Source organism: Scardinius erythrophthalmus, assembly GCF_964197995.2.
Source record: "Scardinius erythrophthalmus genome assembly, chromosome: 11".
Classification (NCBI taxonomy): domain Eukaryota; kingdom Metazoa; phylum Chordata; class Actinopteri; order Cypriniformes; family Leuciscidae; genus Scardinius; species Scardinius erythrophthalmus.
In genome coordinates, this window is record NC_138231.1 from 12,737,273 (window position 1) to 12,753,595 (window position 16,323).

At 35.9% G+C, this 16,323-nt stretch overlaps 1 protein-coding gene across 1 annotated transcript; it reads left to right on the forward strand.

Moving 5' to 3' along the window:
* Positions 1 to 281: 281 nt before the first annotated feature.
* Positions 282 to 14,939, forward strand: sccpdhb (saccharopine dehydrogenase b). The gene is made up of 12 exons (XM_081379231.1): positions 282 to 667; positions 1,535 to 1,644; positions 1,863 to 1,943; positions 2,218 to 2,347; positions 9,737 to 9,786; positions 10,390 to 10,520; positions 10,693 to 10,810; positions 12,297 to 12,416; positions 12,557 to 12,613; positions 12,718 to 12,829; positions 12,918 to 12,999; positions 13,852 to 14,939. Exons 1-12 carry the CDS (start codon positions 469 to 471, stop codon positions 13,949 to 13,951), a joined length of 1,290 nt encoding a protein of 429 aa, XP_081235357.1. The 5' UTR covers positions 282 to 468; the 3' UTR covers positions 13,952 to 14,939.
* The last annotated feature ends 1,384 nt before the right edge of the window (positions 14,940 to 16,323 follow it).

Consider the following 16,323-nt stretch of genomic DNA (forward strand, 5'->3'; position numbering starts at 1 on the left):
TAGAAAAAAAAAATGGAAAATTATTTTCACAAGTGGTCTGACTTGAACTTGACATTTTTGACTGATTTCTTCATAACAAGCTGCGATCCTATCATCTATAAATTGACATTCAAATGTTATTTATAGCTGTGTATATTTACATACATTTGATTTTATATATAATATGTTAATGGTCACAAAATATAGCTTAAATTACACTGCAGTGCTGTTGTGGTAATATCACCTTTCCAGCACAAGATGTCTCTCTACTACTTCAAAGTGTGACCGTTTCTGGAATTTTCACCCACAAACAATTGGATTTGTATATGAGCTACAATTTCAATTGATCTGAATCACAACCTGAGCTTCTAAACCTCTTCTGCAGTATTTTACCCTGATACTGTACACTGTGTGTTCAGTGACACCAGAGGAGCAGCAGCGGTCGCTCTGACCTAGTCTGTGTCGCATCGCACGCGGATTACAGACACAATGGCGACGCTCACAACGTCAAGCAAAAGACCGTACCATATCATAGTGTTCGGGGCGACCGGTTTTACCGGTCAGTTTGTAGTGGAGGAGGTCGCGCGGACGTGTACCGAGGGTCCAGGAGGGTCGTTACAATGGGCTGTAGCCGGACGGAACCGCGACCGACTGGAAAAAACACTCATTCAGGCAGCTGACGCTCTGTGTACGTGTTTGACGCAGTACATTTAAGTTTAACAACAACTTTTTAGATTTTGGCGTAATTGTACTTTACATTGAAGTGCGCACACATATTATATAACATAATTAATTACAACAGAAAATACTAAACATATAGTAACTCTATTTACAAAAATACACCTGTATTAATTCTCATTTGGATTGTAATCACAATACGTGTGACCATTTAGTAATAATAAAAACTGACATGGTATTACCAAGTTTTTCCCTGTACTAGTTTGTCACCTATTTTTGTTTATTGTTTATTATAAAACAATAATCTCAATAATTCAGAATAATTCATTAATACATTGTTTTATATATTATATTTCAATATAGTGGTACATGAATATATCAAGGAAAATATGTTTACCCTCTAATCCCATAATGTTACTGCCACAGTACTTATACTATATTAAATATAAATTATTTTTTATTTTTATTTTTTTGCTAGGCCAGACAGAATTACAATGCACATATGCTATTTATGACAGACTGAATTACCATACTGTCATGGCTAGACATGAGGCAGTCAGATCATGGTATTAGACGAGTTTCAGCTGATTTTGTTTGTTGAGATTATCCGATGGGATTACAAGGTTTGAGAATATTGTTGATTAAAGGCATAATGTTCTGACAATCCAATCATAATCTGGAATTGCCCATACTGAGATGATTTTTAAACTGTGCAAAAGGCTATCTATCTATCTATCTATCTATCTATCTATCTATCTATCTATCTATCTATCTATCTATCTATCTATCTATCTATCTATCTATCTATCTATCTATCTATCTATCTGTTAGAGAAGAGAGATCCATCCGTCTTTGACATTGCATCATTTGTCTGCAGGTAAACCAGAGCTGAAGTGTGTGGAGGTTATTGTTGCAGATGTAGCCGAGCCAGAGTCATTGGCCATCATGTGCAAACAAGGCTTCATTGTGCTCAACTGCGTGGGACCAGTAAGTCCACAAAGACTATAGTAAAAAAAAAAGCACAGTAAGGGGTCAGTTTACACATCTGTGCATTCACACCTGTCCCAGCACACACATAGTCCCACGATAGCTTTATGACAAAAAAATGATAAATGGAGTTGTGTTATTCTGAGTGAACTGTTGACTGTAAAATGCCATTTTGCATTTATGGAAGTAGATTGTGCTGAGTTGTCTTCTTTCAACAGTATAGATTCTATGGAGAGCCTGTGGTGAATGCTTGCATAGAGAATGGGGCCCACTGCATTGACATCTGTGGAGAACCTCAGGTAGTTACTGTTATGCTTTTATCACTGTTCTTTGCGGTCATTACTCCAGTCTTCAGTGCAACATGATTCTTCAAAAATCATTCTAATATGATGATTTGGTGCTCAAGAAACATTAAAATTTTTGTGTAAACTGTGACTTTCCATTCTTTGATTAATAGAAAGTAAAAAAAAACAAAAAAAAAACATTTTGTAACATTATAAATGTAAAGAAAAATCTAACTTACCCCAAACTTTTGAATGGTAATGCAGATCTCTTTGTTTGTTGAATATGCAGTTTTTAGAGGGGATACAGCTGAAGTACCACAGTAAAGCTCAGGAGAATGGTGTGTATATCATTGGAAGCTGTGGGTTTGATTCAATACCAGCAGATATGGGCATCCTTTATACACAGAATCACTTCAAAGGTAGGTTGCATGTCTGGATAATGTTTTATTATTAATATATATATATATATATATATATATATATATATATATATATATATATATATATATATATATATATATATATATATATATATATATATACAGTGGTGGAAATGGGCAAAATTCACTGGGCGGACTCTATTTAAAAAAAAAAAAAAAAAAAATTAGAGGTCATCTGGCTTTAGATGACCTTATGTTTAAAAACCTTTATAATCTATAATAACAAAATTATATAAATTATTTATTTTATGTTTCATTTAACCCCTGGGGTCGGCTATTGCAAATAATAAAAACAAAACGTTTTTTTCATAAATTTACCCCTAAATACCCATATTTTTTCAAAATGATAGCTGCAAATCCACCTTTCACTGCCTGGAATTTAGGCTAGTTGTTTCTATGAATTGCAGTGATCCTTTTGCATAGCTTTCGCCATTCTGTAAAAATATACTTCAGATTTGTTGTAAAATCTACAGTCTATTTTTGTGCAGTCAATCTTAAAGCTCTTTCCCTTTTTAGATGTGTTTTTCAAACAAATGCTGCCACTCAGTCTTTCATGTGGATTTATGGTATTTTTATTATTTATTTGCCAAAACAAAAACTTTTATCAAAGACTTTTACCTACAACCACTATTTGGCTCCAGATGATTACTCAATGTGTTTTATCTCTTTTAGATTTAAGTTTAGACATTTCTAAAATCATTATTATATCAATACAATTTTGTTTTTGATGTAGCTGATTTATCTTTTTTAACAAATTATGTAAGAGAGAGCAACTTCACCATTCTTTTCTGTGTGTGATTTTGAGGAGGGAGGAGGGGGAGGGGGTCTGGGGTATTTAAAGCTCCAGTATGCGACTTTGGTATTTGACCACAAGAGGGCGCAGTTTCAACAATAACAAAGGCGAAGCTTGATGACGCTATGAAGGAGGTGACAATGGGAGATGTCGTTTTTAATGTGTTTTCACCATCTAGCGATATATCTACATGGAATTAATGAATCATGATCACGGATGAGGTAATTTATTCGTTTTTGTATTACCTGTCTGATCGTATTATTTTATTTCATCATAATTAATGAACTGCAAGGAACGTGAAATGTTATGCTATATTATCCCGTTACAACATACAGCTATTTGTCAAATGATTTGTTTGGTTAATGTTGTGCAGTTTTACGTTTTTATGGTTAACGCCGTGTTGTTTAACGTGTTCAAACCAATATCTAAAAGTAAATTTGAACGAACATTTGCAAGTAATGACTAAATATATTTTTTTAACATCATATCCGATTGTATTTAATTGTACTGCCATAAGCTCGGTCACCACACGTGATACAAAGCCTTACCAAAGTACAAAGAGCAATATGACTTTGTTTATAAGTGCTATTATTGACAGTTGCATGTCTTACCTGTCTATCAATACACTCGCGAGAGCAGAGTCTCGGTCAAGTCCAGTGGCGGCTGGTGCTAAAATTTTTTGGGGGGGCACAACAAACTGAATTTTTAATTCAGGACTGAATGTAGGCTTATTGTTAAATAACAATTTATCAGTGATAATAATGTAGCTATCATTAGCCTAAAGTTTAGCTAAAACTTCAGCCGGTAGGGTAGCCAATTGCCAAATAAATCTGAATTTTTGGGCTAAATGGCGATGTATAGTATAATCTGAGTATTTAATTATTATTTTTCTATTTGAATAAAAAAACCCTGTATTTAAATTTTTTTTTTAATATTTAATATCCTGATCGATATTGTCCTACAAACAATGTTTATATTGAAGGTTATAAAAACAAACACAGTGTAACCTTGCTGTCTATCTGCAGTCTATCCAAAAAAGGGATCAAATCACATTACATTCTAACATTGCAACATTACAATCTAAAAACAAAATAATGTTTTTTAAAGAAGTAGTTAAATTTACTAAACCAAAAAAAAAAAAAAAAAAGCTAATATCATAAAAATACACATGTAGGTTTGAAATTCTCAAGCACATTTATGTTCACCAACAACAACAAATATTCAACAACAAATGTTTTAGCTAAATATATTTATAATTTAGTGCTAATGTATATTTTAGTCAGAATAATTGCGCTCCTATTCTATTGCGCTCCGTCTGTTCGGCGCGCATGCACGCGGGGGCGCTCGTTCACGGAAGTATAGCTTGCAGAAAGCTCGCCCACTCATGACAGCAAACTGGACTTTCTAACATTTACAGATGGAGAATATGTCCGTGAAATGTAAGTTATGCACTAAGGAAATTATTGGATGTCACTTCAGCTTATGGCTAAATACTATTAGAGGAACATTTGTTTCCACCAATCGCTGCACAAGATGAGGTTACGTATGATGACGAAAGCAGGTTAGTGCGAGCCCTCCCGGAACCCATAGAGAATGCATTGCAGTGCCTGCAGTTCGAAAAAAAAAATCTTTGAATGCAAGTCTATGGGAAGACTCTGGGCGATTCTCAGCCAGAGTGAAATCGCCCAAAAAGAGGCGGTACTCCACAGAACGTGACTCGGCGCTGATTGGACTATATCCAGAGGCAGAACAACAGTGAGTGACTGCTAGCGTAACTCTGTGGTTGAATGAGATAGTGATTGAAAAAGTCCCTTACTCCCTTACACACTTTGGTGGTGCGTCGCCCGATCGCCCTAATGAAGAAACCGCCGCTGGTCAAGTCCAAGATTGACGCGCAGCTCTCTCCATCTCGAAAACGCCTGCCGATATTTATCTGGGTTATATTCCTCCGTTTGTCACACAGTCTGAGTGTATCCGAATATGGACGCTTTCGTTTTGTTGGCACTTCAAAACTCGCCAAAGAGTTCGTGATCCATAACAGCTATAACCATACAGTCTATGGCTATAACGCTTTAACCACCACTTCCGCATTTGACCATGCGATATTCCGGTGTGGTGGGTCATATTTTTTATTTTATTCTTTTTCTATTCTTTGTCAGACGTCTTTATTGTTTATTGTGATAAGAAAAAAAACCTCAAAGTTGTTGTAAAAAAAATAAAATAATAAAAAAATAAATCCGGTGTGGTGGAATATCCTATCGCATGGTCCACACCGGAAAAAAGGGATATTGCGTCACTGAGGCGCGACATTTCTTTTCCGGGACGGTCAGTTATTTAAAATCGGAATTTCTCTGAAATAAAAAATCTTTGGAGACTTTTGAGATATTGTAAGTACACAACTGGAGGAAATATATCACACTGTGCAAGTTATTTTTGGAAATTTTATTACAAAATTCCTACATATTGGAGCTTTAAATAAAATATTATTTACAAAGAGTTTACCTCACAATTGATTTGAATTGATTACCTCACAACAAGGCTACAATTAGCCACAAAAACTTATTTCTTTTTTTCTTTATTCCCTTAAATGCCTATTAATCAATAACTAAAATAACACATTAGCTTGAAAACCCCTACAATTAACAAACAAACATTATAGACCGTTCTTATTTATCTGTACAGTATTACATTACCAGTAGATTGTATTTAATAGATTTCACTTTGTAACTGTTAAACACATTTGCAGTTGGTTTGTAAAAGGTAGGCTATCATCATTACATGATTGGCCTGTATTACATTTACAGTTTTGAACAGCATGTGTCGCCATTTATGTGTGTTTTGTGCCACGCACGGCGTTTCTTTCTTCAAAAAGAAAAAAAAAAACTTTTAATATATTCTAATCTTGTCAAAAATTATAAAAATCGGCAATAAGCTCATCATTTGTGCTAAAATAATCTAAATGTTTAGTTTTAAAAAGCTGGTTATGTCTATTGTGATGTTTCTGCGCAAGTTCAGCAGACAGTGGTTCGGGTTTGTTCCGATCAGAGCTCGTGAGCGGAGAGCGCATTTCTGAATATTCCGCTCCGCTCGCTCATTCCGCTCAGGGTCGCTCGCTCAACCCAGAATGGCCTGAGCCTGGCTCGAAAATATGCGGAATATGGGCTGCCTCCGACTATTTTTTTTTTTTCTAGTCGACTAGTAGTTTTTCATATAAAGCCATTCGTGGACAAATCGTATATTATTTTAATTACTTAAATAGATATAGCCTATCAGGATAATGAGCGTAATATAACCGCACTCAAGCGCACGACCGCACGCATAAAGCTTGCCACAAAGAACCGGTAAAAGTAATGATTATGAATGTGTCTAAAATAGCAAGGAGACATTTAATTGTATACTAATAAACTGGTGTTTTCTGTGTCGCTGCAAAGATAGCTGACGATGTGGATTCGCCATGAACGCCAGAGAGAAATGCACATTTCATATGGATTTCATAATCAGAGAGTAGCCTATTTCTTTTGGTTTTGAATATTTTCGTTTAAGACATTTCAAGCTTTCTATAATAGATAACCTATATTTCTAAAATCTGTGAGGCACAAGCTGAGTTTCGGCGCCCTCCAGTTCACGTATAATGCAAGTGATCGTGCCAGCGCCTTATTCCATTGTCTGCTATATATTTGCTTCTTATTTATTAAATACAGGTACGTGGCTGATAAAACATTGATCAAAATTAAGATACAATTTATACAAAACGAAAATCTTTTAAAAAGAGCCAGCGCCTCTGCCTCTCAGCGCCTCTGCCTCGCGAGTGGATGATAGACCTGAAGACCTAGCAATGGTATACCTTTAGTGATAGCATACCTTTAATTAAGTTATACCTTCGTAGCGCACTATTAGAGACAACGCCAGGTATGATGCGTATGATGCGTAATTGAGATTCCAATTGACTTCTTTGGTCAGAACCATGGAGAGCGATCGTGGATCGGTCCGTCCTATGCACCGAAACTATTAAAATCTACATTAGGCCTATGTATATTCACAGATAATATAACAGTATATTAGTCAGTAATTTTTATTAGGTTAAACAGTGATTGGATAACGTTTTTAATTTAACGTTTTTAATTTAAAGCCCACCCACAATTGGTCTGGCCCATCCAAAACTGGAATCCTGGCGCCGTGTCTGTTTTGTGCATCTCACGCATGTATTTCTGGATTAGCCTACTGGATCTGTTACTGTTTTTTGTTGTTGTTGTTGTTGTTGTTGTTGTTGTTGTTGTTGTTGTTGTTGTTGTTGTTGTTGTTGTTGTTGTTGTTTCATTTGATAGGCTACGTGTAACGGAAATTCGATTTCGAAATCCGAAAAGCTCTTTTCGAACAAAACAACCGGTTAATTTTAAGATGGCATTTTTTATTATTATTTTAGACCGGATCATTTCAGCTCCGTTAATACAGCTTACCCATACGAAAGTTTCTGTTATGACATCTGTTAAAGTAACGGTTTCTATTCAGATTTTCAAACAATATTACAGTTCATCATCCAAGATTATTTATTTACCTCACGCGGTCTGTTTTGAAGTTCTGTGAGTAGTAAGAAAGACGCGCACTGATAAGAGAAGCATTAATTCCCATTGGCTGCAGTCTGCAGGCATTGGCCAATAACAAAAGACATAGCGCCGCCAATTTTACAGAATGCCATTGATAAATATCAATATCCCTTTAAGTTTTTATTACCATATATTGTGCTAAGTTTATGTAGCTATTATATTGTAGATAAAATATAGTAATCGTTACAATGTCGACAAAAAAAAATATAAAACCTTTTTTTTTTCAACTGGAACGCCGTCCCCCCTCGAAATTCACTCCCCACACTCCGTCCCCCCGCGTCCCCCCCCCCATTTCCAGCCCTGTATATATATATATATATATATATATATATATATATATATATATATATATATATATATATATATATATACACTCACCTAAAGGATTATTAGGAACACCTGTTCAATTTCTCATTAATGCAATTATCTAATCAACCAATCACATGGCAGTTGCTTCAATGCATTTAGGGGTGTGGTCCTGGTCAAGACAATCTCCTGAACTCCAAACTGAATGTCAGAATGGGAAAGAAAGGAGATTTAAGCAATTTTGAGTGTGGCATGGTTGTTGGTGCCAGACGGGCCGGTCTGAGTATTTCACAATCTGCTCAGTTACTGGGATTTTCATGCACAACCATTTCTAGGGTTTACAAAGAATGGTGTGAAAAGGGAAAAACATCCAGTATGCGGCAGTCCTGTCGGCGAAAATGCCTTGTTGATGCTAGAGGTCAGAGGAGAATGGGCCGACTGATTCAAGCTGATAGAAGAGCAACTTTTACTGAAATAACCACTCGTTACAACCGAGGTATGCAGCAAAGCATTTGTGAAGCCACAACATGCACAACCTTGAGGCGGATGGGCTACAACAGCAGAAGACCCCACCGGGTACCACTCATCTCCACTACAAATAGGAAAAAGAGGCTACAATTTGCACGAGCTCACCAAAATTGGACAGTTAAAAGACTGGAAAAATGTTGCCTGGTCTGATGAGTCTCGATTTCTGTTGAGACATTCAGATGGTAGAGTCAGAATTTGGCGTAACAGAATGAGAACATGGATCCATCATGCCTTGTTACCACTGTGCAGGCTGGTGGTGGTGGTGTAATGGTGTGGGGGATGTTTTCTTGGCAGACTTTAGGCCCCTTAGTGCCAATTGGGCATCGTTTAAATGCCACGGCCTACCTGACCATTGTTTCTGACCATGTCCATCCCTTTATGACCACCATGTACCCATCCTCTGATGGCTACTTCCAGCAGGATAATGCACCATGTCACAAAGCTCGAATCATTTCAAATTGGTTTCTTGAACATGACAATGAGTTCACTGTACTAAAATGGCCCCCACAGTCACCAGATCTCAACCCAATAGAGCATCTTTGGGATGTGGTGGAACGGGAGCTTCGTGCCTTGGATGTGCATCCCACAAATCTCCATCAACTGCAAGATGCTATCCTATCAATATGGGCCAACATTTCTAAAGAATGCTTTCAGCACCTTTTTGAATCAATGCCACGTAGAAGGCAGTTCTGAAGGCGAAAGGGGGTCAAACACAGTATTAGTATGGTGTTCCTAATAATCCTTTAGGTGAGTATATATATATATATACTGTATATATATACTGCAATTACATCTAATCTACAGTACCATACAGTGTTAGGAAAAAAAAAATCTAATCCTGACTTGACTTATAACAGGTTTAGAGGTGCTATTTGCATCAGTGTCCTAATGCTAAAACGTACATATGTTACTGTGATATTTACCCTGTGTATGAACTTTGACCTTTGCTTCACACGATCCTTGTGCAGTCGGTTTCTTTAATCTCATCCCAATTAGTGGGACGTGTCGTGACAAAGGCAAAGGCGCTCAGTGCTTACAGGATGTGAGTGTCTGTCGTTGGCCTTTGAAGCGCTGCTGTGGGCAAACGTGCCAGTAGAGCAGCAGATGCCTGACAACTCCTCTTTATGTCTTCCACAGGAACGCTCACTGCTGTGGAGAGCTTTTTAACCATCAACACAGGACCTGAGGTGAGCAGTATACAGTAAACAGTATTTGCACAACTATTTTAAGGGTCCATTGGAATTTGATTTACTGTTATTGAAAATGAGCTCTCAAACTTTGGTTTGATCTAGGATTAAAGCAGTGCTTATATTAAGCTCTGGGAATTCACAATTGCAGCTGCTCATAAATAATGCAACTAACTGTCATATCCCGATGGAGCAAACTAGGAATTTGTGGGAATTCATGTTAATGAGAAACCTGATTACAAAGGAGACATAGTTTATGTGGATTTTTTTCTTTTTCTTTTTTGGGGGGGGGGATTGATCACAAAAAAAAAAAAAAAATGTTTAAATACATTCTGAAACACTATATAAAATTACATAAAAACTTTACATAAATTAAAATTCCAATGTTAGGGTAGCAGATGGCATAAAGCGAGTATATGGAGAGTATTATGGCCCATATTTTGTAGTATTTCATAAGCAATCTATCATCAAATTGTATTTCCTGCTGTTTTAATCGGGTATGAAGAGAGCTATAACAGATTGTTTGCATCTGACCTATTGCATGTCCTCAAAACAGCAAAACATGTCTTGGCTTTTGTTCAGCTGTCTCGTCTTCTTCATCAGGGTGGATGTGCACATGATGCGACATGGCAGTCAGCCATCTTTGGCTTTGCTGACAGTGCCGGTCTCAGAAGAATAAGGAAGAAGTTTGGGCATAAACCTCTGCCGGCCGTCGGCGCTAGAATTAAAAAGAGGTGGCTTTAAGTATTTCTAAAATAATTCTCGACATTAGATTCTATTAATAATATCTTGATCATGTTTCATGTGCTTTATATAGCAGTTGACTCCCAAAGGAGTGAAGGAGAATTGTTCTCAGGATGGAAATCTGTACTTGTGTTAATTTGCTTGCTATTTTGGTGTCCCCAGGGGAGCTGTTTTCTTCACTAAGGAGATTGAGCAGTATGCTATTCCCTTCATGGGCTCAGATCCATCTGTGGTGCGACGGACTCAGCACTATATGCATGAGGAACATAAACACTGCCCTGTGAGTCTAAAAAAATGACACGCACTTTTGATACCAATGTAATATATTTAAATATATTTTCATTTTTTTTGTTTATAATTTTCTATGAAATTATCTATATTTATACATGTGTGTGTATGTATATATACTTATAGTCATCTTTTTATTGTTTACCATGAAATAAACTCAAATGGACCCTTTTCAAAGTCTGTGATGACACATTTCCAGTTATATTTTTTCTTTTGCTATTATAGCAAAATAACACATTCAATTATATTATATTGTATTATATTTAGCAATTTGTCATCATATTAGCAATTTGTCATCTTTTTTTTTTAGTTTATTAGTTTATAGTTTACTTTTTAGTTTATAGTGATATAATCTCAAATTGTAATGTATATTTAAAATATCAAAATAAAAATTATTTTTAAACAATTATTTTAAAATATTAATAAAAATGTTATAAATAAATATTTAATTTTATATTGTATATTTCAATGTACTCTTAAGGCCCATTCACACCAAGCACGATAACTATAAAGATAACGATAAAGATAACTATATATGCGTCCACACCAACGACCGATAACGGTCTTTTTATTCTAAGCACGCGCCCGCCCGGATGATCCAGATCCATTTTAAATGCGCGAGACCTTTAAATTAGAATGGATTCTGATTGGCTGTCAGTGTTTTATCGTTCGACAGCTGGAAAAAATCGTTCCTCATATCTTTATCGTTATAGTTGTGGTGTGAACTCTGTTATTCTTTAATATGGAGAACGATTTTTAGAATTATATCTTTATCGTTATCTTTATAGTTATCGTCCTTGGTGTGAACGGGCCTTTAAAGTCTCTTATGTTCAACAAGGCGTCAATAATATTATGTATTCTTTTTTGTCGTTAATAGTAATTTGACTAAAACAATGTTTTATAAACCTTGCCAATCAGTTTTTGTGAGCAGAATAATTTTAACCCAAACCCATTATTCGGTTTTCTTAAACTGTTATTGGAATGTAGATCCAATGGGTTCTTGCCTACCCATCTGCATCCTCTTAAAAAAGACAGACTTTGACAGTTTCTTCCCTTGCTTTCCAAACACCATTATGCCCATTACTAGTTTTAATTATATTTCTTCTCAATCTGTCTTGTGCGAGCATGATTACTGTGATAGTGCTCTGAAAGCCTTCAAGGAAAGAGCAGGGGATGAATCACAGTCTTTGTGATTCATTGTCCTGTTCTTTCATCTCCATAGTGATGACCACTGTGTACAGGGTGATGTCATGAAGGTCAACAGAGTGCTGTCAGGATATGGTCATTTTTGATTGATGTCTTGCAGTGAACTCAAATGTATGTGTTATTAATTCAGCAGTCACAAATGTGTGCAGTTCACTGTCCAACCCACTTAGTTGTTGTTGTTGTTGTATAAATGGCCTTCATTTGACTGAATCAATTGTCAACAGTTCAATGTTTTACAGTACAATTGGTTTCCTCTGTCCTCTTGTCCTCAGGTTCAGTACATGGCATATGTAGGTATCGGTGGTCCCTTCTCCGTGGTGAAGACCTTCTTTGCAGGCGTGCTCTTCTGGTTCATGGTCAAATTTAGTTTGGGCAGGGGATTGCTTACTCAGGTCCAGTACCATTTAAAAAAACATTGGATTATATTTGAACTGTTAAAAGAAAACTCGCATTCATACCATAGAACAGCATGAACTGCTTGTATAAACTCATGAATATCAACTCAAGTGTGTTTTTTTATTCTCTCTACTAGTTTCCAGAATTTTTCTCATTTGGTTTGTTCTCCAAGTCCGGACCGTCAAGAAAGCAGGTACAATAAAAATGCATTGAAACTCACAGAACAAATGACTAAGCCCTTATTTGTTTTGTTGAAGATACATTTGGTGTCTCTCTGCCATTGTTGTCTTATTTCAGATGGATGGAACCTCTTTCTGCCTGAGGTTTATGGGGGAGGGCTACACAACAGGTCAGGACCCCTCTCTAGGCAAGCCAAATGCCACTATCAACACTGAAATAACAGGACCAGGTATTGTCCTACTAATTTGATTTGACACAAAATATTCACCTTAAATACTCAGACTTAAATGGTCTACGACTACTGTCGTATTTTGCAGAGCCAGGATACATTGCTACACCGATTACCATGGTACAGGCAGCCATTACACTGCTGAACGAATCTCACTGTCTCCCTAATAAGTGAGTAATCTGACCTCAAAATAATATATGGATGATTCTTCAGCTATTCGCACTTTGGTGAACTTAAAAAAACCCAACACATTTCATATTCTCAGTAGTTTATTTACTTTGTTCACTAACATTGTCGAATATTGGATAATCACTACTGTTCAAAAGTTTGGCGTCAGTAAGGTTTATTTTTTATTTTTTGAGGGGGGAAGAAGGTAGAACTTTTATTCAGCAAGGATGCATTACATTTCTCAAAGTTTAAGTAAAGACATTTATAAAGTTATAAAGGCATTATATGAATCAGCACAGCTGTTTACAAAATTGATAATATCAGAATGATTTCTGAAGGATCATGTGACATTGAAGACTGGAGTAATGATGCTGAAAAATCATCACAGGAATGGATTACATTTTAAAATATATTCAGTAGAAAGAAATTCACAGTATTACTGGTCTTACTGTATTTTTAATATAAATATATGCATAAAAGGTGAGCATGAAATACTTTTTAAAATAATATTACCGACCCTGAACTTTGGAACGGTAGTGTATATATTCTGTCATTTTTGAACATTCACAAAACAGTTTCATTTTCACTACATGTGAAATGATAATTGTAGATTTAATTTGAAAGAAATCAACCCCTGGGTGGAAGAAAGATTTTCTTCATGTTTGAAGAAACATCCATATATGTGTTGGGGTGATGTTATATAATTGCTGTGGTTAAACCTGAATACACTTCGTTTTTGGATACTAAATTTCAAAGCTACATGTGAATGTTAACTGTAGAGTCACATTTATGGGTTGATGCTGAATGTTATTTGAGTTCTTTCTTACCTGTTGTCCTTTTGTTGGTCCTCACAGAGGTGGCGTGTTCACTCCGGGCTCAGCGTTTGCAAGAACCACCCTAATAGAGCGTCTGAACAAACATGGAGTCCAGTTCTCACTGAAGAGCGGACAGTAGACATGAGTACTCTTGTCAGATTCACTCAGCCTAGCTCATCTCTGTTGAAATTTTGCATTGACTTAGTTAGCCAAAAGGATTGCGAATCGAGTGCAGTAGGCCTGTTCTTTGTTTGTAAGCCATTAAAGGTCTCAGATCTTAGAGTATATACTGTGACCCTAAAACACTTTTGAACACTCAAGTCACACTTAAAAATCTTTGAATGTCATTGCATTAAATGACTAAAGTTGGTGCTGATGCTAGAAAGATGATGCTAGAGCCTTTCTCTTTAGAAATGTTTCTATTACTTTCAAAAATAAATCTCTATTTATCAAATATTTCTAAAGAATTTGCAGAAAAGGCGTGGTAACTTTAATTTTTAAATTATTTACTTATTTAAAATTCTGTCATCATTTCTTCACCACAAATGAAGATATTTTAATGAAATCTAAGAGATTTCTGTTACACCATTGAATATCTTTTCACCCATAACTCTGATGCTTCAAAATATTCATAAAGATGTCACAAAAGAAATCCATAGGGATAGAGAGGTTTCATGTTCTGAAGAGACATAATCACTTTACATGAATATAATTTAGTTTTTTTTTCACATAAACATTGATCAAATTTGGTCACAGAAGCTCACACAGCACATTTGAGTTTCTGTAAGAACCAATGAGGTTTGTTACGGTTTAGCTTCTGAGTGCTCTGTGTATGTTCATTGTATACAGTGATCATATATACAGTGATCGCGTTTCTTCAGAAAACTTAAGATTAAACCGCTCTATTCTTAGATTAAACCGCTCTATTCATTTGGATTTGTTTCATTTTAAATTTTTTAAATGTTAAAATTTTGTTTTATTCTGAACGTTTTGAAGCTTGGGTGAATAGATTTTCAATGAGGGCCAGAAATCTCTCAGATTTTATAAAAAATATCTTCATTTGTGTTTTGCAGATAAATGAAAGTCTTGTGGATTGGGAGTGAGTTATTGATTTGGCCATTTTAATTAAAAAAAAAAAATTTACCCAAAAGGGTGAACTATCTCTGTTTTAAAATGCCTTTGACAGGAATCTACCACTAGGTGTCTCCTTTTTCCATTTCCACATCTGCCGGTTATTTATGTGGAGATGACAGGAAAGGTCATTTGGTGTGAGAGGGGTAGACGTTGTTTGGAGAGATTAGGAAAGGCAATGAATATATCTTTTTAAGGGAAGACGAGAGGTGACTGGTGGTCGCAGTGGATGTAGAACAGGGGCTGAAAGATGCAGGCCAAGGTTGAAGCAGCCTGGCAGGCGCAAGTTAGTATGACTCAGCGTCAGCTGCTTTCAGTCTTACAGAACATGAAGAGATGCAGGGACGGAGCTTGTTTTAATCTGTATTGTCACACTTGACTAAAGAGAGTGTGTTGTAAACTCACAGACCTTGCATACATGCATTGAGGACATGTCAAATATATGAGAAATGGATAGGATGGCATCTAAAAAGACAAATATGTGGGGTTCTCATATGCTGTAAAAATGAAACAGAGCTGAAGTTAGTCATTGCGTGAGGGTTTGAGAGTTATCTTGTCAAATTGAAATGAATTGTTACATTTTTTAACCGTATTATGATATTCTTATATTTTACTGATTCCTGTCATTTTAACTATAGGATGGATGTAGGAGTAAGACAAACCAACAAAAACCATAACTCATCATAGAATTAATTAAATCCATTGGCTTTTACTTGCTTATGTGTGCCTGAAGTTGATATGACATAAAATTAATGATATTGAGGACACAGAAATATGTAGATTATCCACCAATTAAAACAATTATATATACACACCTGGAAAATGTATAAATTCTAAAAGAGTTTTTAATGTTTAAAGTTAAAACCAGCGACTTTTTATATACCCTACCTTTGAAAAGTTTGGGGTCCAGCAGATTCTTTTGAAAGAAATTAATACTTTTATTTCGCCAGGATGCTTTTAATTGATCAAAAGTGACAGTGAAGACTTTTAAAACAGTTAAGAATATTAGTGTTTTTTTGGTTGTTGATAAAATAAATGCAGTCTTAGTGAGCAGAAGAGATTTTTTAACAGTATTATATGCATTAATTAGGGACATGAAAATGTAGGCTACTACACAAAGGAAATGACCCAGTAATGTTTGTAGATTTGAGACTCCTATATTGGTTTGTTTCTTTCTTACTCTCTCTCTCTGTTTCGTCTGCGCTGCTATTCCCATATTCCCGTCACATCCTCAGCCAGTTTCCCCCACACCCGTAAGCTCTTTAACACATCTTTATCTTTCAAATGCCATTCCCATTCCTCCTTTCCCCCAAGCTTGCGATCCAGTCCGAAGGCTTCTCTTTCCGGCATATTGTATGCATTGTACATAAAACCGTTATC

What these genes read in the sequence shown, in the direction of transcription:
- sccpdhb (XM_081379231.1), top strand. Translation starts at nt 469, where the DNA reads ATGGCGACGCTCACAACGTCAAGCAAAAGACCGTACCATATCATAGTG. An exon ending in GCAGGGGATTGCTTACTCAG is followed by an intron (nt 12,417 to 12,556) that starts GTCCAGTACCAT and finishes TCTCTCTACTAG; the next exon opens with TTTCCAGAATTTTTCTCATT. An exon ending in CACTGAAATAACAGGACCAG is followed by an intron (nt 12,830 to 12,917) that starts GTATTGTCCTAC and finishes CGTATTTTGCAG; the next exon opens with AGCCAGGATACATTGCTACA.